This window comes from Gorilla gorilla, chromosome 8 (genome assembly GCF_029281585.2).
Source record: "Gorilla gorilla gorilla isolate KB3781 chromosome 8, NHGRI_mGorGor1-v2.1_pri, whole genome shotgun sequence".
Classification (NCBI taxonomy): Eukaryota; Metazoa; Chordata; class Mammalia; order Primates; family Hominidae; genus Gorilla; species Gorilla gorilla.
In genome coordinates, this window is record NC_073232.2 from 101,643,561 (window position 1) to 101,671,056 (window position 27,496).

Genomic DNA, 27,496 nt, shown 5'->3' on the forward strand with positions numbered 1-27,496 from the left:
CATATGTTCACACAAAACTTGTGCATGAATGTTCATAGCTGTATTATTCATGATGGCCAAAAAGTGGACCCATCAACTGATGAACTGATAAATTAAATATGGTAGAGCCACATAATGGAATATTATTTGGAAACAAAAATAAGTGAAGTACTTACTGATACATGATACAACACAGATGAACCTTGAAAACATGCAAAGTGACAAAAGGCAATTTAAAAAGTCACATATTGTATGATTCTGTTTATATGAAATGTTGAACGGAGGCAAATTTATAGACACAGAAAATAGATTAGCAATTGCCTAAGGCTAGGGGAGGGGGTTGTGACGATGGGAGATGACAGCTTGAGAATGTTCTATAATTGATTGTGGTGCTGGTTGCATAATTGTGAATATAATGAAAGCTATTGAATTGTATACTTTAAATGGGTGAATTATATGATATGTGAATTATATTTTATTATAGCTGTTAAAAATGGGCACTCTTATTCCAAATATAATAAAGAAAATTTTTCTTTTGTTATCTATTTTTACTTCTAAGTTTGTTTTTGTTGTGTTGTATCCTTATTAGTAGCATTTTGAATACTGTCATTGCTTTCACATTCAGTAGATATGTTAGATAAGTTATGTATTCTATTTTCTGAGTTGGGTGTGCTATGAAAATCTGGTCCCATCTGATTTTATATTTAAATACTCATACGCAGGAACCTTACTGATTGGCAAATTGGCACAAAGAAAGAGTCCAAATACAGAAGAGAATTTGACTCCATATGTAAGTTCAAATCTGCATGTGTACAAGTTTAAGAATAATGTGAATTTATGACCGAGCGCAGTGGCTTACGCCTCTAATCCCAACACTTTGGGAGGCCAAGGCGGGCGGATCACGAGGTTTAGAGATCGAGACCATCCTGGCCAACATGGTGAAACCCCATCTCTACTAAAAATACAAAAATTAGGTGGGTATGGTGGTCGGTACCTGCAGTCCCAACTATTCGGGAGGCTGAGGCAGGTGAATTTCTTGAACCCAGGAGGTGAAGGTTGCAGTGAGCCGAGATTGTGCCACTGCACTCCAGCCTGGCTACAGAGTGAGACTCTGTCAAAAAGAAAAAAAAAAGAATAGTGTGAATTTCTTAATGATGCAGAATGTTATTCAGTCACCATGTGCAACTGTTGCAAATACTGCTAATTCATGAGTACTTTTTGAGCCAGGAATTAGAACAAAAAGAAAAGCAAGAAAATGGACAATAGGTCCTACTGTACTGGAAAAATAATTATTCACTACATAAGAACCTATTGCATTCTGGTGAAAGACAGTCTTTGGGCAGTTTGCTGAATTTGCCTTTTCTCTGATCTTTATTGCTACAATCCTCTCTGAACTCCAAAGCAGAATCTGTCTCTAAAAATCAGCTCCCTCACAATGCACAAACATGCATGATATAATCTCCATTCATTGTGAGCAAAGAAGGGAAGATAGGCAACTTTTCCCTGGGCTGGATGTTTAGGGTTTCAAGTCCAATTCTACCAGAATTAAGCACTGGATTCTGAGTAACAGAATTTGTTACTCAGAACAAATATGTTCTTTTATTGTTTATTTGTTCTTTTAAAATTTTACATGTTTGTATCTGTGATATATGGGACCCTCTAAAACATGGGGCCAAAGGCACCTTCTAACTGGGTATAAGGATGGTATTTATAACATTTATGATATCACAAATATATGTACCTTTTATAAAGATATGTCACTTTATTATCACCAAGATAACAAACTGTTAAGTTAAACAACCAATCAGAATTAGACTTTTCCAAGTTGCAGGTTACTTTCTTAGACTATAACAACCTCTGAACTCGAAGTATCTCATGAGACTCTGTTGTTGGAAACACCATATGTCATGTTCCTTTTGCTACACAAGAGTCTCTGCTTTGTGCAGCTACAGGATGGAGGAAACGCTTCTAGCTAACAATCCCTTAATCATCAAATTAGTCATGACAACTATACACCCTAGGTTTTTATGAATGTTTACATCATGGTTGGGAAGTATTATAAAAATGAAAGAAAAAAAAACCTCTCAGGGTAGTATCAACTCCTTCAGAGCTCAAAGCATAAATATATAATCCATCCATTAAACAATAATATGTGTATTACTTTTGCCCATTTTACAGCTGGGTAAACTAAATTATTATCCAGAGCTTGGAGAGCTAACAGCTCACGGATCCCTCCAGGGCCTGGCTTCATATGTTTAGTGTGAGGCAAAAAGGAAATTCTGGCTCAATGATTTGGCCCCTGGAAAATTTGAGAACTAGTAAAGTAAACAGAGATAATTAAATCTAGGTCTCTAGGTCTAAATTTACTTCTGGGGGACAATTTACTGGACAAAACTACTATTTTTTTTACAAAACATTTTGGAAGTCTTTCATATAACCGGCTCCCAGAAACCCCTACATCAGAATCTCCTAGAGACATTATTAAAAATGCAGTTTCAGAGGAGGTTCCAAGATGGCCAAATAGGAACAGCTCCAGTCTATAGCTCCCAGCGTGAGTGACGCAGAAGATGGTAGTTTCTGCATTTCCAACTGAGGTACTGGGTTCATCTCACTGGGGCTTGTCAGATAGTGGGTGCAGCCCACAGAGCATGGGCCAAAGCAGGGCGGGGCATCACCTCACCTGGGAAGTGCAAGAAGTCAGGGAATTCCCTTTCCTAGCCAAGGGAAGCCATGACAGATGGTACTTGGAATATTGGGACACTCCCACCCTAATACTGCGCTTTTCCAATGGTCTTAGCAAACAGAACACCAGGAGATTATATCCTGCTCCTGGCTCAGAGGGTCCCATGCCCAGAGAGCCTTGCTCACTGCTGGCACAGCAGTCTGAGATGGAACTGCAAGGCGGCAGTGAGGCTGGGGGAGGGGCACCTGCCATTGCTGAGGCTTGAGTAGGTAAACAAAGTGGCTAGGAAGCTCAAACTGGGTGGAGCCCACCACAGCTCAAGGAGGCCTGCCTGCCTCTATAGACTCCACCTCTGGGGCAGGGTATAGCTGAACAAAAGGCAGCAGAAACTTCTGTAGACTTAAACATCCTTGTCTGACAGCTTTGAAGAGAGTAGTGGTTCTCCCAGCATGGAGTTTGAGATCCGAGAATGGACAGACTGCCTCCTCAAGTGGGAGTTAGTCTGTTACTCCTCCCTGAGTAGCCTAACTGGGAGGCACCTCCCAGTAGGGGCTGACTGACACCTCATACGGCAGAGTGCACCTCTGTGATGAAGCTTCCAGAGGAAGGATCAGGCAGCAATATTTGCCTTTCTGCAGCCTCCACTGGTGATACCCAGGCAAACAGGGTCTGGAGTGGACTTCCAGCAAACTCCAACAGACCTGCAGCTGAGGGTCCTGACTGTTAGAGGAAAACTAAAAAACAGAAAGGACATCCACACCAAAACCCCATCTGTACGTCACCATCATCAAAGACCAAAGGTAGATAAAACCACAAAGATGGGGAGAAACCAGAGCAGAAAAGCTGAAAATTCTAAAAAATCAGAGCACCTCTTCTCCTCCAAAGGAATGCAGCTGCTTGCCAGCAGTGGAACAAAGCTGGACGGATAATGACTTTGATGAGTTGAGAGAAGAAGGCTGCAGACGATCGGTAATAACAAATTTCTTCGAGCTAAAGGAGGATGTTTGAACCCATGGCAAAGAAGCTAATAACCTTGAAAAAAGATTAGACGAATGGCTAACTAGAATACAGAGCATAGAGAAGACCTTAAATGACGTGATGGAGCTGAAAACCATGGCATGAGAACTATATGACGCATGCACAACCTTCAGCAGCCAATTCATCAACTGGAAGAAAGGGTATTAGTGATTGAAGATCAAATGAATGAAATGAAGTGAGAAGAGAAGTTTAGAGAAAAAAGAGTAAAAAGAAATGAACAAAGCCTCCAAGAAATATGGGACTATGTGAAAAGACCAAATATACATCTGACTGGTGTGCCTGAAAGTGACACGGAGAATGGAACCAAGTTGGAAAACACTCTGCAGGATATTATGCAGGAGAACTTCCCCAACCTAGCAAGGCAGGCTAACATTCAAATTCAGGAAATACGGAGAATGCCACAAAGATATTCCTCAAGAAGAGCAATTCCAAGACACATAATTATCAGATTCACCGAAGTTGAAATGAAGGAAAAAATGTTAAGGGCAGCCAGAGAGAAGGGTCAGGTTACCCACAAAGGGAAGCCCATCAGACTAACAGCAGATGTCTCGGCAGAAACTCTACAAGCCAGAAGAGAGTGGGGGCCAATATTCAACATTCTTAAAGAAAAGAATTTTCAACCCAGAATTTCATATCCAGCCAAACTAAGCTTCATAAGTGAAGGAGAAATAAAATCCTTTACAGACAAGCAAAGGCTGAGAGATTTTGTCACCACCAGGCCTGCCTTACAAGAGCTCCTGAAGGAAGCACTAAACATGGAAAGGAACAACCAGTACCAGCCACTGCAAAATCATGCCAAAATGTAAAGACCATCGAGACTAGGAAGAAACTGCATCAACTAACGAGCAAAATAACCAGCTAACATCATAATGACAGGATCAAATTCACACATAACAATATTAACCTTAAATGTAAATGAGCTAAATGCCCCAATTAAGACACAGACTGGCAAATTGGCTAAAGAGTCAAGAACCATCAGTGTGCTGTATTCAGGAGAGCCATCTCATGTGCAGAGACACACATAGGCTAAAAATAAAGGAATAGAGGAAGATCTACCAAGCAAATGGAAAATAAATAAAGCAGGGTTGCAATCCTAGTCTCTGATAAAACAGACTTTAACCAACAAAGATCAAAAGAGACAAAGAAGGCCATTACATAACGGTAAAGGGATCAATTCAACAAGAAGAGCTAACTATCCTAAATATATATGCACCCAACACAGGAGCACCCAGATTCATAAAGCAAGTCCTTGGAGACCTACAAAAAGATGTAAACTCCCAAACAATAATAACGGGAGACTTTAACACCCCACTGTCAACATTAGACAGATCAACGAGACAGAAAGTTAACAAGGATATCCAGGAGTTGAACTCAGCTCTGCACCAAGCAGACCTAATAGACATCTACAGAACTCTCCACCCCAAATCAACAGAATATACATTCTTCTCAGCACCACATTGCACTTATTCCAAAACTGACCACATAGTTGGAAGTAAAGCACTCCTCAGCAAATGTAAAAGAACAGAAATTATAACAAACTGTCTCTCAGACCACAGTGCAATCAAACTAGAACTCAGGATTAAGAAACTCACTCAAAACTGCTCAACTACATGGAAACTGAACAACGTGCTCCTGAATGACTACTGGGTACATAACAAAATGAGGCAGAAATAAAGATGTTCTTTGAAACCAATGAGAACAAAGATACAACACACCAGAATCTCTGGGACATATTTAAAGCAGTGTATAGAGGGAAATTTATAGCACTAAATGCCCACAAGAGAAAGCAGGAAAGATCTAAAATTGACACCTAATATCACAATTAAAAGAACTAGAGAAGCAAGAGCAAACACATTCAAAAGTTAGCAGAAGGAAAGAAATAACTAAGATCAGAGCAGAACTGAAGGAGATAGAGACAAAACACCCTTCAAAAAATCAATGAATCCAGGAGCTGATTTTTTGAAAGGATCAACATTATTGATAGACCACTAGCAAGACTAATAAAGAAGAAAAGAGAGAAGAATCAAATAGATGCAATTAAAAATGATAAAGGGGATATCACCACCAATCACACAGAAATACAAACTACCATCAGAGAATACTATAAACACCTCTACGCAAATAAACTAGAAAATCTAGAAGAAATGGATAAATTCATGGACACATACACCCTCCCAAGACTAAACCAGGAAAAAGTTGAATTCCTGAATAGACCAATAACAGGGTCTCAAATTGAGGCCATAATTAATAGCCTACCAACCAAAAAAATCCAGGACCAGATGGATTCACAGCTGAATTCTACCAGAGGTACAAAGACGAGCTGGTACCATTCCTTCTGAAACGATTCCAATCAATAGAAAAAGAGGGAATCCTCCCTAACTCATTTGATGAGGCCAGCATCATCCTGATACCAAAGCCTGGCAGAGACACAACAAAAAAAGAGAATTTCAGGCCAATACCCCTGTTGAACATCGATGCAATGCAAATATCCTCAATAAAATACTGGCAAACTGAATCCAGAAGCACATCAAAAAGCTTATCCACCATGATCAAGTTAGCTTCATCACTGGGATGCAAGGCTGGTTCAACATATGCAAATTAATAAATGTAATCCAGCATAAAAACAGAACCAAAGACAAAAACCACATGATTATCTCAATAGATGCAGAAAAGGCCTTTGACAAAATTCAGTAGCCCTTCATGCTAAAAACTCTCAATAAACTAGGTATTGATGGGACATATCTCAAAATAATAAGAGCTATTTATGACAAACCCACAGCCAATATCATACTGAATGGGCAAAAACTGGAAGTATTCCCTTTGAAAACTGGCACAAGACAGGGATGCCCTCTCTCACCACTCCTATTCAAAACAGTGTTGGAAGTTCTGGCCAGGGCAATCAGGCAGGAGAAAGAAATAAAGGGTATTCAATTAGGAAAAGAGGAAGTCAAATTGTCCCTGTGTGCAGATGACATGATTGTATATTTGGAAAACCCCACAGTCTCAGCCCAAAAGCTCCTTAAGCTGATAAGCAACTTCAGCAAAGTCTCAGGATCCAAAATCAATGTGCAAAAATCACAAGCATTCCTATACACCAATAACAGGCAAACAGAGAGCCAAATCATGAGTGAACTCCCATTCACAACTGCTACAAAGAGAATAAAATACCGAGGAATCCAACTTACAAGGGATGTGAAGGACCTATTCAAGCAAAACTACAAACCACTGCTCAATGAAATAAAAGAGGACACAAACAAATGGAAGAACATTCCATGCTCATGGATAGGAAGAATCAATATCGTGAAAATGGCCATACTGCCCAAGGTAATTTATAGATTCATGCCATCCCCATCAAACTACCAATGACTTTCTTCACAGAATTGGAAAAAACTACTTTAAAGTTCATATGGAACCAAAAAAGAGCCTGCATTGCCAAGACAATCCTAAGCCAAAAGAACAAAGCTGGAGCCATCACACTACCTGACTTCAAACTATACTACAAGGCTACAGTAACCAAAACAGCATGGTACTGGTACCAAAACAGAGATATACACCAATGGAACAGAACAGAGCCCTCAGAAATAATACCACACATCTACAACCATCTGATCTTTAACAAACCTGACAAAAACAAGCAATGGGGAAAGGATTCCCTATTTAATAAATGGTGCTGGGAAAACTGGCTAGCCATATGTAGAAAGCTGAAACTGGATCCCTTCCTTACACCTTATACAAAAATTAATTCAAGATGGATTAAAGATTTAAATGTTAGACCTAAAACCATAAAAACCCTAGAAGAAAACCTAGGCAATACCATTCAGGACATAGGCATGGGCAAGGACTTCATGACTAAAACACCAAAAGCAATGGCAACAAAAGCCAAAATTGACAAATGGGATCTAATTAAACTAAAGAGCTTCTGCACAGCAAAAGAAACTACCATCAGAGTGAACAGGCAACCTACAGAGTGGGAGAAAATTTTTACAATCTACCCATCTGACGAAGGACTAATATCCAGAATCTACAAAAAACTTAAACAAATTTACAAGAAAAAAATCAAACAACCCCATCAAAAAGTGGGCAAATGCTATGAATGGACACTTCTCAAAAGAAGACATTTATGCAGCCAACAGACACATGAAAAAATGCTCAACATCACTGGCCATCAGAGAAATGCAAATCAAAACCACAATGAGATGCCATCTCACACCAGTTAGAATGGCCATCATTAAAAAGTCAGGAAACAACAGGTGCTGGAGAGGATGTGGAGAAATAGGAACACTTTTACACTGTTAGTAGGACTGTAAACTAGTTCAACCATTGTGGAAGACAGTGTGGCGATTCCTCAAGGATCTAGAACTAGAAATACCATTTGACCCAGCCATCCCATTACTGGGTATATACCCAAAGGATTATAAATCATGCTGCTATAAAGACACATGCACACGTATGTTTATTGCAGCACTATTCACAATAGCAAAGACTTGGAACCAACCCAAATGTCCATCAATGACAGACTGGATTAAGAAAATGTGGCACATATACACCATGGAATACTATGCAGCCATAAAAAAGGATGAGTTCATGTCCTTTGTAGGAACATGGATGAAGCTGGAAACCATCATTCTGAGCAAACTATCGCAAGGACAGAAAACCAAACACCGCATGTTCTCACTCATAAGTCGGAATTGAGCAATAAGAACTACTGGACACAGGATGGGGAACATCACACACTGGGGCCTGTCATGGGGTAGGGGGAGGGAGGAGGGTTAGCATTAGGAGATATACCTAATGTAAATGACAAGTTAATGGGTGCAGCACACCAACATGGCACAGGTATACATATGTAACAAACCTGAGTGTTGTGCACATGTATCCTAGAACTTAAAGTAAAATTTTAAAAAATGCAGTTTCGAGCTCGGGGTTAAGATGGTGAACTAGAAGCAACTCATGTGCCAGGCTATCACGGAAAGGAAACAAAAGGGCTAGTGAGCATTGACCCTGCAGGCGAATCATCTGAGAAATCATGTCAGGGATTCGGGATCCTTCAAGATGTAAGGGGATTACAGAGAGCAGAAAGGGGTGAAGCTAGATACCAGCCTGTCTCGGCTCAGCGTGGATCCAGGAGAATTTCTCCAACACTGGAAAGGGTGAGTGAGTGAGAACCCCCTAGGGGATTCACACTCTCGACAGGGACCTGTGCAAGACTGGAAATGGGAGAATGCCCCCTGAAACCCCTGCCCACCCCCGACCCCACCACCGTGCTTCTAGACTGAGGCAGAGAGCCCCCCAGACATTTTGGAGGGCAACTCTCTAGTCCAAGGAGACTTCTGCAAGCCTTGGGCCCCAAGAAGACCAGCACTGGTGCCATAGCCCAATAAAGGCTGCAGTCCCAGTGCCTAGCAGCATAGGAGCAGTAAGATTGCCCCATCTCAAACCCTTTCTGGATGGGGCTTGGTGCCAGCTTCCAGCCTACTGGTCTTATTTCTCTGTCTGAACTCAGCCAGTGACCATAGCCTCCTGTTCTCCCAGGAAGCACCTGGAGGGCAAGACAGGTGACTACACCTACCCCTGCCACTGGTTGCCAGGCAGGCAACACTTGCTAGAGCTTCCATCCCAGTGGTTCCACTTCTGTCTGAATTCAGCCAGAGAGCACAGCCTCCTGTTGTCCTGGGAAACATTCAGGCAAGGTAGGCAACCCCACCTACCCTGGCCTCTTGTAGCCAGGCAAGCCATGCCTGCTAGAGCTTCCAATTTATGTTCCACAGCCAAATTCTCATTTCCCATTCCTTTATAAAATTCTTGTTTCTGTTGGTTCAACATACACAAATCAATAAATGTGATTCACCACATAAGCAGAACTTAAAACTGAAACCACGTGATCATCTCAATAGATACAGAAAAGGCTTTTGATAAAATTCAATATCCATTAATGTTAAAAATCCTCAACAAACTAGATATTGAAGGAACATACCTCAAGATAATAAAAGCCATCTATGATAAACCCAAGGTCAACATCATACTGAATGGGCAAAAGCTGAAAGATTTCCCCTTGAGAACTGGAAAAATACAGGGATGCCCATTCTTAGCACTCCTATTCAACAGAGTACTGCTGGCATGAGCAAGCAGGCAAGAGAATGAAATAAAAGGCACCTAGATAGGAAAAGAGGAAGTCAAACTATCTATCTTTGCAGACAATTTGATTGCATACCTAGAAAACCCCCACATCTCTACCCAAAAGCTCGTAGGTCTAATAAACAGCTTCAGCAAAGTTCCAGGATACAAAATCAACATACAAAAATGAGTAGCATTCCTATACACTAACAAAATCCAAGCCGAGAGCCAAATCAGGAGGGCAATCCCATTCACAATAGCCACAAAAAGAATAAAATACCTAGAAATACAGCTAACGCAGGAGGTGAAAGATCTCTACAATGAGAATTACAAAACATTGTTCAAAGAAATCAGAGATGACACAAACAAATGGAAATGCTCATGGATAGGAAGAACCAATATTGCTAAAATGGCCATACTACCCAAAGCAATTTACAAATTCAATGCTATTCCTAACAAGCTACCAATGACAGTCTTCATATAATTAGAAAAACCTATTTTAAAATTCCTATAGAACAAAAAGTGCTCAAATACCCAAAGCAATCCTAAGCAAAAAGAACAAAGCTGGAGGCATCATGTTACCTGACTTTGAACTATACTATAAGGCTACAGTAACCAAAATAGCATGGTACTGGTACAAAAACAGACACATAGACCAATGGAACAGAATAGAGAGCCCATGTTACCTGACTTTGAACTATACTACAAGGCTACAGTAACCAAAATGCATGGTACTGGTACAAAAACAGACACATAGACCAATGGAACAGAATAGAGAGCCCAAACATAAGGGCACACACCTACAACCATCTGATCTTCAACAAAGCTGACAAAAACAAGCAATGGGGAAATGATTCCCTGTTCAATAAAGGGTGCTGGGATAACTGGCTAGCCATATACAGAAGACTGAAATTGGACCCCTTCCTTACATCATATATGGAAATCAACTCAAGATGGATGAAATGTAAAACCTAAAAATATTAAAACCCTGGAAGATAACCTAGGAAATACAATTCTCAACATAGAAACCAGCAATGATTTCATGATGAAGGCACCAAAAGCAACTACGACAAAACCAAAAATTGACAAATGGGACCTAATTAAACTAAAGAGCTTCTGATAGCAAAAGAAACTATCAACAGAGTAAACAAGCAACTGACAGATGGGAGAAAATATCTGCAAACTATGCATAACCAAAGGTCTAATATTGAGAATCTATAAGAAACTTAAGCAAATTAACAAGCAAAAAAGCAAACAGCTCCATTAAAAAGTGGGCAAAGGATGTGAACAGACACTTTTTTAAAAAAGACATGCATGCGGCCAATAAGAATATGAAAAAATATGTGGTGTTTGGTTTTCTGTCCTTTGTGATATTTTGCTGAAAATGATGGTTTCCAGCTTCATCCATGTCCCTGCAAAGGACACAACTCATCCTTTTTTATGAATGCATTGTATTCCATGGTGTATATGTGCCACATTTTCTTTACCCAGTCTATTGTGTTGGTTCCAAGTCTTTGCTATTGCAAATAGTGCCGCAATAAACATACGAACCAACATGGCACATGTATACCTATGTAACAAACCTGCACATTGTGCACATGTACCCAAGAAATTAAAGTATAATAATAAAAAAAGAAAATAAATTTCTTCCTTCAGATACCCTAAAAAAAAGAATATGAAAAAATACTCAATATCACTAATCATTAGAAAAATGCAAATCAAAACCACAATGAGATATCATGTCATACCAGTCAGAATGACTATTATTAAAAAGTCAACAAAAATAACAGATGCTGGTGAGGTTAAAGAGAAAAGGGAACACTTATAAACTGCTGGTGAGAATGTAAATTAGTTCAGTCACTATGGAAAGCAATGTGGTAATTTCTCAAAGAACTTAAAATAGAAGTACCATTCAACCCAGCAATCCTATTATTGGGTACATACCCAAAGGAATATAAATCATTCTGCCATAAAGACACTTGTTCAAGTATGTTCATCATAGCACTATTCACAATAGCAAAGACATGGACTCAACCTAAATGCCCATCAACAGAAGACAGGATAAGGAAAATGTGGTACATATACACCATGGACTACTGTGCAGCCACAAAAAAAAAGAATATCATGTCCTTTGCAGTAATGTGAATGGAACTGGAGGCCATTATCCTAAGTAAACTAATGCAGGAAGAGAAAACCAAATACTGCATGTTCTCACTTATAAGTGGGAACTGAACATTATGGACACAAAGAGGGGAACAACAGACACTGGGGCCTACTTGAGGGTAAAGAATGGGTGAAGAGAGAGGACTGAAAAACTACCTATCATGTACTATGCTTATGAGTGGGGTGACTAAATAATCTGTACACTAAAGCCTCATGACATGCAATTTACCTAAATAACAAACCTGTACGTGTATACCTGAACATAAAATATAAGTTAAAAAAAAAAACCTACAATGAGATATGATCTTACCCTAGTTAAAATTGCTTTTATCCAAAAGACAGGCAATAACAAATGCTGGCAAGGATGTGGAAAAAAGGTTGTACACTGTTGGTGGGAATGTAAACTATTATAACTACTATGGATAACAGTTTGGAGGTTCCTCAAAAAACTAAAAATAGAACTACCATATGATCCAGTAATCCCACTGCCAGGAATATATCAAAAAGAAAGGAAATCAGTACATCAAAGAGATATGTGCACTCCCATGTTTATTGCAGCACTATTCACAATAGCCAAGATTTGGAAGCAACCTAAGTGTCCATCAGCAGAAGAATGGATAAAGAAAATGTGGTACATTTACACAATGGAGTGCTCTTTAGCCATAAAAAGAATGAGATCCTGTCATTTGCAACAACATGGATAGAAGTGGAGGTCATTATAAGTGAATTAAGCCAGGCACAGAAAGACAAATTTTACATATTCTCACTTGTTTGTGGAAGCTAAAAATATTAAGACAATTGAACTTATGGAGATAGAGATTAGAATGATGATTACTAGAGGCTGGGAAGAGTAGTAGCGGGGGAAGTGGGGATGGTTAATGGGTACAAAAATATACTTAGATAGAATTAATAAGATCTAGTGTTTGTTAGAACAAGAGGATGACTATAGTCAACAATAATTTATTGCACATTTCAAAATAACTAAAAGAGTATAATTGGATTGTTTGTAATACAAAGAATAAATGCCTGAAGTCATTTACCCTGATGTGATTATTATTCATTGTATGCTCGCATCAAATATTTCATGTACCCCATAAATATATATATCTACTATGTGTCCACAAAAAATTTTTTAAAATAAGAATTGGCTTAAAAAATGATGTTTCCTGGGCCCCACCCTAGACTGATGATCAGATACCTAATGTTGACAAAAAAAGTCAAACTCTGTAAAACATTTAAAGAGATTTATTCTAAGCCAAATATGAATGACCTATGGCCTGTGACACAGCCCTCAGGAGATCCTGAGAACAAGTGCCAGGCCACAACTTGGTTTTATACATTTTAGGGAGACATAAGGCATCAATCAATACATGTAAGGTGTACATTGGCTAGGTCCAGAAAGGTGGGACAATTGGAAACAGGGAAGCGGGGCAGCTTCCAAGTCATAGGCAGATTCAAAGATTTTCTGATTGACAATTTGTTGAAAGAGTTATTATCAATAGAAAGGAATGTTTGGAGACATTCAATAGAAATTCAATAGACAATCAATAGAAAGGAATGTCTGGGTTGTGGAGACCAAGGTTTTATTATGCAGATGAAGCCTCCAAGTAGCAGGCTTCAGAGAGAATAGGTTGTAAATGTTTCTTAATACACTTAAAAAGAGCATGTTCTGGCTGGGTGCAGTGGCTCATGCCTGTAATCCCAGTACTTTGGGAGGCCAAGGTGGTTGGATCACCTGCGATCAGGAGTTCAAGACCAGCCTGACCAACATGGTGAAACCTCGTCTCTACTAAAAATACAAATATTAGCCGGGCATGGTGGTGGGTGCCTGTAATCCCCGCTACTCGGGAGGCTGAGGCAAGAGAATCACTTGAACCCAGGAGTCAGAAGTGGCAGTGAGCCGCGATCATGCCACTGCATTCCAGCCTGGGCAACAGAGTAAGACTCTGTCTCAAAAAAAAAAAAAAAAAAAAAAAAGAGTGTGTTCCATTAGTAATTCCAAAAGGAAAAAGGATGTAATGAGGCATATCCAGCTTCCCCTTCACATCAGTTTTCAGGTTAACTTTGGAATGCCCTTGGCCAAAAGCAGGGGTCCAGTCACATGGTTGGTGAGTATGGCCTTAAAATTTAATTTTTTGGTTTACATTAGGAATGCTTCCACATTCTCTCAAACAAATTTTAGTCACAGTTTTGAATAATGTACTCTGGCTCAGCCATTGCAGGTCTCAAGCCGTTAGGTTTCATTTTCCTCCTCCCGACGATTTTACATTAGTTTCACTTTCCAGTTTCCTCTTCCTTCCCCTAAAAGCAATTACTCAAAAACGGAGAAAACATCAGCTGATGCGTGCCCTACTCTCCCACCCTTTATATAGTTCCTTCAGTATTTACTTGAGGCAGACTGGAAGACTTCTGAAGAACAAATCAGCCTGGTCACCAGCTTTTCGGAACAGCAGAGACACAGAGGGCAGTCATGAGGTCAGTGAAATAAGAATGCATAATCATGCTTGTTTTTGAGTGCAAATTGTAAGTTGAGTTTCTTACTGTGCAGGCACGTTCCTGAATTGTCCTGATGTTTATAGATTCAATATGTCTTTATCAGTCTGAGCATTTATAAGATGTTTGAGGGGTTTTTCCCTGTGGCTTTTTTTGGTGTTCACACAGGCTTCTTAAGTTTCTGGAATGGTTCCCTATGGAACTACATGGGGGGAGGCAGGGTGGGGAATGCATCAGCTCATGTTTCCTCCCTGTGTGCAGCTATTTCCTGCAATGAGAGGAAGGCTTGGCAGGAGCAGTGTATTTCACTCAGCCACAAACTTGGCTGATTCAAGGGTAGACCTAAGGGAATTACTCTTTTGGGCTTTTCTGTTATTGTCATTTTGTTTGAAAAGATTAAGTCACAGGCTTTTTTTCTTGTAATTTTAAAAGGAAGAATTTATTTTCAACAGATATTGTGAAAGATACAATCAGTACTGCAAACCCACTCATGAAGAGGGCAATTTTGACCTGAAACGTTGCATTACTTTAAGGTGGGAAGTGGAAGAAACAATTCTTACAAATGGGCATTTTTGTCATTTCTTATATAAAAACAAACCCAAAGCTTAGCATTTATTTTTATTGATGTAGTGAATGCTGGTCAGCAGCAAAAAAGAATTTCTCCTCAAAAGTGTAATGACCTAATCTATTATCTAAAACTAGTCTAATCTCTAATGGTGGGAAGCAGATCAGTGGTTGCCTGGAGATGGTGGGGATTGAGTAGGAAGGCTCCCAAAAGAATCTTTTTAGAATCATAGGAATAGTCTATAGGGAGGTAGTGATGGTGGCTACATAAGCATAAACATTTACCAAAACTCATCAGACTATACACTGAAAATGGGTGCATCTTATTGTATATAAAGCATAATCTCAGTAAACTTGATTTTTAAATTTATATATTGACCTCCTGGAGTTCTTCAGGGGATAGCATGTTAGGGAGAACTAAGAGAAAAGGATGCCTTTCCCACCAAGCATCTCTAGGAAAGGAGTGAGGAGGTGATTGCCAGGGAGGGAAGACCCCATCGACCATTCAGGGGGGCAGAAAAGGAAAACTGGATTCCCTACCTTACTCTGCCCCAGGGACTTGAAGATGCTCTGCAATGTCATGTTTGGGGATGAGATGGGTAAGAGGAATTCACTGCCAAATACCTCAGGCTAACCCTTTTATATAGAATAAGTTCCTGGTCAAGAGTGATGTTAATTGTGTCTGTGTGAGTGGGATTGACCAGAGAGCAAGGCATCTTAGTAGCCAGCTTGCAGGAAAGGTTTTACAGGGTCCTGTCTTTAGGTGTGTCTATAGCCACTGACCTGAGGAGGTCTGAGGGGGGCTCTCTGAACTATGCTGGACTCAGGTTCACATCAAGGTGCTCCTATTTCCAGAGGCTATAGGAACAGGAAGAGATTGGGCTGCTCCTCCCCAGTTGTGCTAAAAATTTCCAAATGGGAAAATCACCTGGAGAACTCACTGGCACGTGCCAGCTGATGGGCATCCTCCTCTGCCCCATCCACTGAGGAACCCTTGCTCCCTTTACACACTCACAAATTCACTTAAAATTATAACACAAATATATTAGTACCAGCAATCATGGTGGTAACATTTCTCTGTGATCTGTAGTTAGTGGTTTCATGCAAGTCTGTGTGAAGAGACCACCAAACAGGCTTTGTGTGAGCAACAAGGCTGTTTATTTCACCTGGGTGCAGGTGGGCTGAGTCCGAAAAGAAAGTCAGGGAAGGGAGATAGGGGTGGGGCCATTTTATAAGATTTGGGTAGGTAAAGGAAAATTACTGTCAAAGGGGGGTTGTTCTCTGGTGGGCAGGTGTGGGGGTCACAAGGTGCTCAGTAGGGGAGCTTTTGAGCCAGGATGAGCCAGGAGAAGGAATTTCACAAGATAATGTCATCAGTTAAGGCAGGAACAGGCCATTTTCACTTCTTTTGTGGTGGAATGTCATCAGTTAAGGCGGGAACTGGCCATCTGGATGTGTACGTGCAGGTCACAGGATATGATGGCTTAGCTTGGGCTCAGAGGCCTGACAAGTGGGCACTGTGTTAAACCCGTTTTACGCATGACCTCATATCACCCTTCCAACAGCCCTAGGAAGTAAGAGCTATTATTTCTATTATTAGCCTCATTTTCTAGATGACCAAAATGGGGCTTAGAAGGGCAAATTACTTGCCCAAGACCTCAGATAGAGAGCAGGTGTCAGAGCAGAGTCATTAATGGAGGCACCAAACTCTACTGCTGATCATCTGACTCTATGCCTAACGGCCAAAAGGTGAAAGATCTTAATGCTTTCAACTATGCTCACTTTAGAGAGGGGGCCAGGGATGGGCTTCCTATCTGGAGAGTAAGGGCCAGCCTTTGATGGTTGGTTACCCACGCCTTAGAGTGGCCAAAGCCACAAGAACTGAACCCAGATCTTGGAGAAGGGTGAAAGTGGTTCTCCCCAGGGCATAATTTTCTATCATTTGGATGAAGGGAAAAGGAAATTCATCCCAGGGCATTTTAAGGATAAGGGAATGAGGCTCAGTGATATGACTCAAGAAATATTCCAGAACTAAGCAAAGAGGTCACTGAAATCCAGGTGTCCTGTGGTTTTCTTCCCTTCACTCAAGATTGCCTGATAATGCTGCTTAATTCACCACATTAGCTCCACAAATAAAGGGGAAAACGGCTTTTTAAAATACCTCTATGACAGCACTTCTCAAAATGTGGTACAGGAACTCCTGCACCCAATTTCCAAGGCACTTGTGAAAACACAGGTTTCTAAGCTCACATCAGATTCACTGCACCAGAATCTCTGGGAGTAGGACCGCATAGTCAGTACTGACAATATACAATAATCAGAAGGCTCAGGATCCAGTTAAAAGAGTTTATTCAAGCAAAAAGTTGAGGGCAGCAGTCCCAGGAGTAGAGCTGCACCCAAGAATGGTGAACAGTACTTCCAGTGTAGAGAAAAATGAGGACTGTTTACATAGGCAAAGACAGAGGTGTTCAACAGAATGACAGCTTCTCTTGTTTTTGTTGTTGCTGTTGTTGTTGTTTTTGAGACAGAGTCTCACTCTGTCACCCAGGCTGGAGTGCAGTGGCCCGATCATGGCTCATTGCAGCCTCAGACTCCTGGGCTCAAGGGATTCTCCCACCCAGCCTCCCAAGTAGCTGGGACTATAGGAGCACGCCACTATGCCTGGTTAATTTTTTTGTATTTTAGTAGCAATGGGGTTTTGCCATGTTGGTCAGGTTGGTCTTGAACTCCTGACCTTAAGTGATGCACCCACCTTGGCCTCTCAAAGTGCTGAGATTACAGGCGTGAGCCACCGTGCCTGGCCAACATTTTCCATACAGAGGCTAACATACAGATATACAATTTGATTGGCTACCATTGATTACAGTCCAAGGGAATTGCTTAATATTCTTTTGTAAAGAGGTAACATGGCTGGCCGCAGTGGCTCACACCCATAAGCCCAACACTTTGGGAGGCCCAGGAGGGCAGATGCTTGAGCTCAGGAGTTGGAGACCAGCCTGGGCAACATAGTGAGACCCCGTCTCTACTAAAAACACAAAAATCAGCCAGGCGTGGTGGCATGTGCCTATAGTCTCATCGACTGGAGAGGCTGAGATGGGAGGATCGCTTGAGCCTGGGAGGCAGAGGTTGCAGTAAGCTGAGATCGTGCTACTGCACTCCAGCCTGGATGACAGAGTGAGATCCTGTCTCAAAAAAAAAAAAAAAAAAAAGTAACAATCAAAAGGGTCTCTATTTCCATAACATGAGGTCTATGTTTTAATAAAGACTAGGTTGTCTGAGGCCGGGCACAGTGGTGCATGGCTATAATCCCAGCACTTTGGGAGGCCAAGGCGGGCAGATCATGAGGTCAGGAGTTCGAGACCAGCCTGACCAACATGGTGAAACCCCGCCTCTACTAAAAATACAAAAATTATCCAGGCATGGTGGTGCATGCCTGTAATCCCAGCTACTCAGGAGGCTGAGGCAGGAGAATCACTTGAACCCGAGAGGCAGAAATTGCAGTGAGACTAGGGAGTCTGGTTAACAGGTAACCCCTCACCACACAGGTCAAAGAGCAACAGTCATGCACCTGAGAAAAAAAAACACTCATGTTACGTGAGTCAGTTTTCAGGGCTTAACTTTGCCTCTTGACATAACACATTTGGAAGCTTCTAAAATTTTATTTTCTTCTTACAGTGCCTTTTTACAACTTTCAAACCACAGTTTTCCAAATCTGTCTGGAACATGTTCCTGGCGTGAGTGAGCTCAGTCCTCACAAATTCTGTTTCAGTTTCCCCTCAAGAGGGATCTTGATAGGGTTCCATCAGTTTCACTTTCCTTTCCCCTTTCATAAAAGCACAGACCTAACAGCACCCTGAGTGGAAACCTCTTCAGCATTTGCTTGGAATCAGTAAGCTAAAAACAAAATCAACCGGGACCCCAGCTTTTCAGAACTGCAGGGAAACAGCCATCATGAGGTAAATAGTCCCTGCTTCTCTGATAGGAAACAGAATTTCTTATGTACAACTTCCTGACTTATGCTATTTCAGTGTTTGCTTAGAGATGAAATATGCATTTATCTAATTCAAGCATAAATCTGCCTTACCAATTCATGCATTTTTATTTCTGTAGCTTTTTGTGATGTATAGAGTTAGGCAGCCAAAGGACACAGGGAAATGGGAGCTGGGAGCTGGGAAGGGACGGGGCATATTGAGAGATCCTAGAGAGCCAATGCTCAGATCCTTTCAGGTAAAATCGGGCCAGTGAAAGCTGGGGCCTGGAGGGAAGTTACTGGAGGTCCTGGTTCATCTTTTGTTTCTTATATTTAGAAAGCCTAAGTCAGAGGTTTGTGGTTTTGTTGTGACTGTGGTTATTTTTAAACCACGCTTGCTTCTCAGCAAATGTGTCAATAATTAATTCAGCACTGCAAAATTCCAATTTATGTTAAGGTCACTTTTACCTTGAAATGCACTTTTTCATAACTGGAGGAATATGTCTACTTGAGTTGTCCTCTAGCAGGTCTAGTGACCTGCTAAGCCTCCCACGTGATCAATGAACAGGGAGAAGGTGTTGCTTGCAGTCTCTCAAACCGTGTTCTGCGAGTGGCCTGAATCATATCAACCTGAATCTTCTAATAGAATGCAAATTTCTAGGTCCTGCATTCTGAAATCCTGATTGAGTAAAACAGAAATAAGGTCCAGAAGCAAACATATATTTAAAGAGGACCACAAGTACTTCATAGGCACACTGAATGGCTTACAGAAGAAATGTCCATCTCCAAATCCTCTCTTCCTTAAATGCATACAAGGCTTCCTGCATTGTATGTGTGTAAATGTGAAGGAGGAAACCCCAAGAGGCAGGAGCGGGGAGGGGTGGGAAGAATGTTGAAATAAAGCAAAGCTTGTTTCTGGGCACAGTGGCTAAGCCTGTAATCCCAGCACTTTGGGAGGCTGAGGCAGGAGGATTGCTTGAGCCCAGGGGCTCCAGACCAGAATTGGCAACAAAGTGAGACCTACAAAAAAACAAAAATAAAATAAAAATAAAGCGAAGTTTGACTGTTTAAGGGGTAATTTAAGTATGAGAAACTGGTGATTGGAAATCACTGCCAAAAAGGGAAGTCTTCCCAGAGCCTTGCTGCTCACAGTGTGGTCTGAAGCTGAGATCCCCCAGGAGGTTGTAAGAAAGGTAACATCCCAGCTTATCTGAATCCAGATCTGCATTTTAAAAAGCTCTCCAGATGTTTGCGTCCATATGTACATTAAAGGTTGAGAAGTCCAGCTCTGGAGAGTTCCTTCACTTGCCTTCTGAAGTGATGGACTCCTTGGATTGGGCCTGTTCTGACCAACCAACTGAGCACAGGTCTGCCAGTTCCTTCACGTAGTCAGTTGGAGCATAACCAGCACATGTTGGGGACAAGCTGCACATGTGCAGACAAGAGTGGGGAAATCCCCACTCTCACCACTTCAAGAAGGCCACTTTCTGAAAATTTCAAGATTCTACTCTAGTAATAGCTTTGACTGGGAAGGAGATGTGGTATCTACCCTGGAGTCTGTGGGCAAGACAGGTGGTCATGATCTGGGTTAGGTGAGAGACTGTAACTATGTTGATTCTGGGGATTTCCTAAGGACTAGCAGCACTAGCTTTAACTGCTTTAGTAAGCGAAATCTTGTGTCTGCAATCCGAGGTCATGGGAAATCTCTTTCTGGACCGGAGGGAATCCTATCTCCCTAAGGTCTTCTACTAGATGCAGATCCAGGTAGGACTGGCATTCTACTCCCCACATTTCACCTGAACCTAGCTATTCTTTTTTTTCTTCTTTTTCTTTTTATTCTTTTTTTTTTTCTTTTTTTTTTTTTTTTTGAGACGGAGTTTTGCTCTTTCGCCCAGGCTGGAGTGTAGTGGCCCGATCTTGGCTCACTGCAACTTCCGCCTTCCGGTTTCAAGCAATTCTCCTGCCTCGGCTTCCCGAGTAGCTGGGATTACAGGAGCCTGCCACCACGCCCAGATAATTTTTGTATTTTTAGTACAGACGGGGTTTCATCATGTTGGCCAGGCTGGTCTCGAACTCTTGACCTCATGATCCACCCACCTCAGCCTCCCAAGATGCTGGGATTACAGGTGTGAGCCACCGCGCCCGGCCACCTAGCTGTTCTTTATCAAGTGACTGTAGTCATCATCCCACCTGCCTGCTTGTATTTCTTTAAATATCTGCATTAATTACTGTTAACTAACTTATTTATACATATAAGAAGTATTCAGAGTAACTTTCAAAAACGCATATGAGATAAATTATTAAGTGAGGAAACCTTGGCAATTGGAGTATTTGTTTTAAGAGGGCAATAGTATTATAATGAAAACCTCCTGACCTCTGGCTCTGGGGTTCATGTTTCTTCTTATCGAGGTCTCAGGCCTTCCAGTCCAATATATTTTGCTCCAAATTTTACTTCAAGGAGAGATCAAGTATCAAATACCTCATCAAATTGGAGACTTTAGGGAGTAAGGCTTAGGAAAAATCAAGAGAATCAAGGGACCCAATTTTCAGTGGGTTTTATAATCATAAAGCCACATGAGTAGTTGACTATCTTCCTGAATAAATTGTTCCATGTTATCATTAAATCTCTCAGGCTGGCCAGCTCTGGCATTGGTAAAGCATTGGTGGGGATGGAATATCCCTGAGAGATCCATATTCAGAGCTCTTTCACAAGTCCAGAAATGTTCAGTGTGCTTTTCTGCTTGTCCAACACTTTCTTGAGCAATTGATATCTTCTGAAGCTGATACATGACAGGGTGGAAGTATGTTTCATCTCAGAGGGAGAATCTTGAGCTATAAGTGCTTAAAATTTAGTTTGGTAAGATCCCTGGTTCATTGATATGTCAAAGCCCTCTGCCCTCCAAAAAAAAAAAAAGAGAGAGAGAGAGAGATATAGTGTCATCAGACTTACAAGGTGGTTTCTGGTTTCGTTGAGGCAAATACATCCAACAATACATCCAACGTCACCTGTCATCCTGCAGGTCCACTGGATACTCTCTATTAATTACTAGAGTGTTCAGCTATTTTTTTCAGGCACCCATATGTACCTGCAAATCTGCAGATACATTCTATTGATCTGAGACTCACCCTTTCTCCTTTTAACCTTCCTAATTCACCCATCAGCAAAGTTAACTCATGTTTCCATGACTTTATTATGATTTAGTGGCATAACAGATATAAGCAGAGTTGTTCAATTATCATCGTTATAACTTACTTTTGGTATTCATTTTTTAAATAATTGCTAACTTGACTTTTGACTTGTAGTCCTTCATACAGGGTAGTTAGAATCCCCAGGTAAAGCCAAATTGAAAACCCCTAGGGCCAGGTGTGGTGGCTCACACCTGTAATCCCAACACTTTGGTATGTCGAGGCAGAAGGATTGCTTGAGACCAGGAGTTTGAGACCACTCTGGGCAATATAGTGAGACCCTGTCTCTGCAAAAAAAGGAAGGAAGGGAGGAAAGAAGGAAAATAGGGAGGGAGGAAGGGAAGGAGGGAGGGAAGGAAGGAAGGAAGGGGGGAAAGACGGAAAATAGGGAGGGAGGAAGAGAGGGAGGGAGGGAAAGAAGGAAGGAAGGAAGGACCCTAAAATAGACAGGGAAGATATTGACACTGGAACCCCAGACAGGGACCAAGAAAAGGAAAAGGACTGTCCCCAAATCAAAGCACACACATAAAGAGGCTAGCCGGATGTAGATGGCAACTTCCCTCCTCACTCCCATTGCCCTTGAGTTGATTCTGCATCTCTCACTATAAAGCATTTCATGTGCAATCATATTGGGCCAAAAATGGTTTAGATCAGCATTACTGGAGAGACAGACAGGAAGTATAATAGATCAGTACACTTGCAGTAGCGGTGTGAGGGCCAGTGCTGGTCCATGGTAAATTGCAAATAAAGTCAATGGCTCCTTGTAGAACAAAATGCATTCAATTTAAAGAATTTTGTTTATTCTGAGATTACTTTTTCAGTGGCAAGGAAAATTCTTTCTTTTCTATCTTTTAAAATAAAATATTGGTCAGAATAGATGGTTGGTATCTTTTCAGATACATTAGCAGCCCTATTTGGTTCATAAATTTTTTCTGAAATTGTGCTTGTCTGTGAAATCCAAAAATAAGGAAACTTGGTTTAATGATTTCTGGAGGTTCTTTCCAATCTTATGGTGCCGTGACTCTACTGGTAAGAAGGAAGAAGCACAAACTCAGAGTGAGGGACATACAGCCCAAGCCCCAGGCAAATGTAGATAATGGGAACACACTTAGAGAACTCTTGTAATTTATCCAGCTAAATAAGGCAAGTGATCTCCTTTAGTATCTTCCAACTACAAAACAAAAATGTGTCCATTTTGTTTGTTTGTTGCAACAAATTCATTCTGTCTGGGAATCTGGCCTGTGTGGTGGGGAGACTACTTCAATCAGACTCAAGCTGAGCCTCCGTGGTCTGTTTGTAAGTGGTGGAAAAGATGAAGGGAAAAATACCTAAATCACATAACATGTTGGCAGACATATCTGGGCTTTTATTTCTTTACATGTCTCCTAACAAAACTGAAAGCACCTGGGGGGCAGAGAAAGTTGGGATAATCTCTATTTTTCTTAGTATCCATAATATCTAATAAAGTGACAAAAAGAGGTAGCCCAATAAAGAGTCATTGGATAGCTAAACAAACCTTACCCAGAATGTACAAGGAATGAGAACTGACTTGGTATTTTTTAATTTTTATTCTTACTTTTATTTTTTTTGAGGCAGGGTCCCACTCCATCACCCTGGCTGGAGTGTAATGGTGTGATCTCAGTTCACTACAACTTTTGCTTCCTGGGCTCAAGTGATCCTCCTGTCTCAGCCTCCCAAATGGCGAGGACTACAGGCATGTACTACCATCCCTAGCTAATTTTTGTATTTTTAGTAGAGGCAGGCTTTCGCCATGTTGCCCAGGCTGGTCTTGAATCATGGGCTCAAGTGATCCACCCGCCTTGGCCTCCCAAAGTGCTAGGACTACAGGCATGAGTCACCATTCCTGGCCTGACTTGGTAATTGAGCAGCGTGAGAGAGATCTCATTTCCTGTCACTGAAGCTGCCTCCTCTTACCCATCTTACCTCACCTCCTGCATATCTGCTTACACGGTGTAAGGGATGTACTTTGTGGGTGTCTGCACAGACTGTAGCTAAAGAAAAGTGAATGTAGGAAGCAACTTACAATTTTTCCAACCTTGTGATGGTACAAAAGTGATAATTCCATTCTTGTTTTTCACTTACAATACAGTATTCAATAAGTTACATGAGATACTCAACACTTTAGTATAAAATAGGCTTTGTGTTAGGTGACTTTGCCCCACTGTAGGCTAATGTAAGGGTTCTGAGCACATTTAAGCTAGGCTAAGCTACGGTAGGTTAGATGTATTAAATGCATCTTTTTATTTACAATGTTTTCAATTTATGATGGGTTTATCAGGATATAACCCCATCATAAGTCAAGGAACATCTATATATAAAGAGATTTATTATGAGGAATTGGCTTACCTGATTATGGAGACTGGTAAGTCCCATAATCTGTTGTCTGCAAGCTGGAGACCAAGGAAAGTTGATGGTGTAGTCCCAGTCCAAGTCTAAAAGCCTGAGAACCAGGTAAGCCAATGGTGAAAGTTCTAGTCCAAGTCTAGTCTAAGGGCAGAAAAAGACCAATGTCCTAGCTCAAGCAGTCAGGCAGAGGGAGAATTCTCCCTTCCTCTGCCTTTTTGTTCTATTAAGGCCCTCAACAGAACGGATAACGCCCACCCATACTGGGGAGAGCAATCTGCTCTACTCAGTCCACCAATTCACATGTTCATGTCTTCCAGAAACAACCTCACATACACACCTAGAAATAATGTTGGACCAAATATCTGGGCATCCTGTGGCCCAGTTCAATTGACATATAAAATTAATGATCACAGGGTGCAGTGCTTGGCAGTGTACATCACAGTGACCATGTTTATTTTCTCCACAGTGAGGTCACCAAGAATTCCCTGGAGAAAATCCTTCCACAGCTGAAATGCCATTTCACCTGGAAGTTATTCAAGGAAGAAAGTGTCTCAAGGGATCTAGAAGATAGAGTGTGTAACCAGATTGAATTTTTAAACACTGAGTTCAAAGCTACAATGTACAACTTGTTGGCCTACATAAAACACCTAGATGGTAACAACGAGGCAGCCCTGGAATGCTTACGGCAAGCTGAAGAGTTAATCCAGCAAGAACATGCTGACCAAGCAGAAATCAGAAGTCTAGTCACTTGGGGAAACTATGCCTGGGTCTACTATCACTTGGGCAGACTCTCAGATGCTCAGATTTATGTAGATAAGGTGAAACAAACCTGCAAGAAATTTTCAAATCCATACAGTATTGAGTATTCTGAACTTGACTGTGAGGAAGGGTGGACACAACTGAAGTGTGGAAGAAATGAAAGGGCGAAGGTGTGTTTTGAGAAGGCTCTGGAAGAAAAGCCCAACAACCCAGAATTCTCCTCTGGACTGGCAATTGCGATGTACCATCTGGATAATAACCCGGAGAAACAGTTCTCTACTGATGTTTTGAAGCAGGCCATTGAGCTGAGTCCTGATAACCAATACATCAAGGTTCTCTTGGGCCTGAAACTGCAGAAGATGAATAAAGAAGCTGAAGGAGAGCAGTTTGTTGAAGAAGCCTTGGAAAAGGCTCCTTGCCAAACAGATGTCCTCCGCAGTGCAGCCAAATTTTACAGAAGAAAAGGTGACCTAGACAAAGCTATTGAACTGTTTCAACGGGTGTTGGAATCCACACCAAACAATGGCTACCTCTATCACCAGATTGGGTGCTGCTACAAGGCAAAAGTAAGACAAATGCAGAATACGGGAGAATCTGAAGCTAGTGGAAATAAAGAGATGATTGAAGAACTAAAGCAATATGCTATGGACTATTCGAATAAAGCTCTTGAGAAGGGACTGAATCCTCTGAATGCATACTCCGATCTCGCTGAGTTCCTGGAGACGGAATGTTATCAGACACCATTCAATAAGGAAGTCCCTGATGCTGAAAAGCAACAATCCCATCAGCGCTACTGCAACCTGCAGAAATATAATGGGAAGTCTGAAGACACTGCTGTGCAACATGGTTTAGAGGGTTTGTCCATAAGCAAAAAATCAACTGACAAGGAAGAGATCAAAGACCAACCACAGAATATATCTGAAAATCTGCTTCCACAAAATGCACCGAATTATTGGTATCTTCAAGGATTAATTCATAAGCAGAATGGAGATCTGCTGCAAGCAGCCAAATGTTATGAGAAGGAACTGGGCCGCCTGCTAAGGGATGCCCCTTCAGGCATAGGCAGTATTTTCCTGTCAGCATCTGAGCTTGAGGATGGTAGTGAGGAAATGGGCCAGGGCGCCGTCAGCTCCAGTCCCAGAGAGCTCCTCTCTAACTCAGAGCAACTGAACTGAGACAGAGGAGGAAAACAGAGCATCAGAAGCCTGCAGTGATGGTTGTGACGGGTAGGAGGATAGGAAGACAGGGGGCCCCAACCTGGGATTGCTGAGCAGGGAAGCTTTGCATGTTGCTCTAAGGTACATTTTTAAAGAGTTGTTTTTTGGCCGGGCGCAGTGGCTCATGCCTGTAATCCCAGCACTTTGGGAGGCCAAGGTGGGCGGAGCACGAGGTCTGGAGTTTGAGACCATCCTGGCTAACACAGTGAAATCCCGTCTCTACTAAAAATACAAAAAATTAGCCAGGCGTGGTGGCGGGCACCTGTAGTCTCAGCTACTTGGGAGGCTGCAGCAGGAGAATGGCGTGAACCTGGAAGGAAGAGGTTGCAGTGAGCCAAGATTGCACCACTGCACTCCAGCCTGGGCAACAGAGCAAGACTCCATCTCAAAAAAAAAAAAAAAAAAAAAAAGTTGTTTTCTCATGTTCATTATAGTTCATTACAGTTACATAGTCCGAAGGTCTTACAACTAATCACTGGTAGCAATAAATGCTTCAGGCCCACATGATGCTGATTAGTTCTCAGTTTTCATTCAGTTCACAATATAACCATCATTCCTGCCCTTCCTGCCAAGGGTCATAAATGGTGACTGCCTAACAACAAAATTTGCAGTCTCATCTCATTTTCATCCAGACTTCTGGAACTCAAAGATTAACTTTTGACTAATCTTGGAATATCTCTTATCTCACTTATGGCTTCAGCCATGTATTTATATGTATTCTTGATAGCAATACCATAATCAATGTGTATTCCTGATAGTAATGCTACAATAAATCCAAACATTTCAACTCTGTTAGAATAGAGGTAATTGTGTGGTTTGTGTATGGGACTATAACAGTAATATTAATTCCCAAAATTTCTCCTACTAGGAACAGTGGGTAATTGCTAAGCCATACCATACTATTCTCGACATGTTCATTTGAACCCCTCGCTTAGAATGAACACCCTCCCCCTGAAGGCAGCC

At 41.4% G+C, this 27,496-nt stretch overlaps 1 protein-coding gene and 1 long non-coding RNA gene across 7 annotated transcripts in view; one reads left to right on the plus strand and one right to left on the minus strand.

The window, feature by feature from the left end:
- The window catches only part of LOC109028559 (uncharacterized), a 70,927-nt gene that overhangs the window by 40,069 nt on the left and 3,362 nt on the right, over positions 1-27,496 (minus strand). Inside the window, exon 2 of one of the 5 annotated variants that reach the window (XR_010135262.1) lies at positions 974-1,090. The exons of the other annotated variants lie outside the window; for them this stretch is intronic. This is a non-coding gene — a long non-coding RNA (uncharacterized lncRNA). The remainder of the gene's footprint in view (positions 1-973; positions 1,091-27,496) is intronic. 5 annotated transcript variants of the gene reach the window in all.
- On the plus strand, positions 14,075-27,331 carry IFIT3 (interferon induced protein with tetratricopeptide repeats 3). 2 transcript variants are annotated; one of them, XM_004049761.5, is made up of 2 exons: positions 14,075-14,452; positions 25,024-27,331. In XM_004049761.5, the coding sequence occupies exons 1-2, from the start codon at positions 14,448-14,450 to the stop codon at positions 26,489-26,491; spliced, it is 1,473 nt and encodes a 490-aa protein (XP_004049809.2). In that variant the 5' UTR covers positions 14,075-14,447; the 3' UTR covers positions 26,492-27,331. The 2 variants fall into 2 exon arrangements, with proteins under 2 accessions (XP_004049809.2, XP_004049811.2); XM_004049763.5 differs by lacking the exon at positions 14,075-14,452 and adding an exon at positions 18,554-18,990.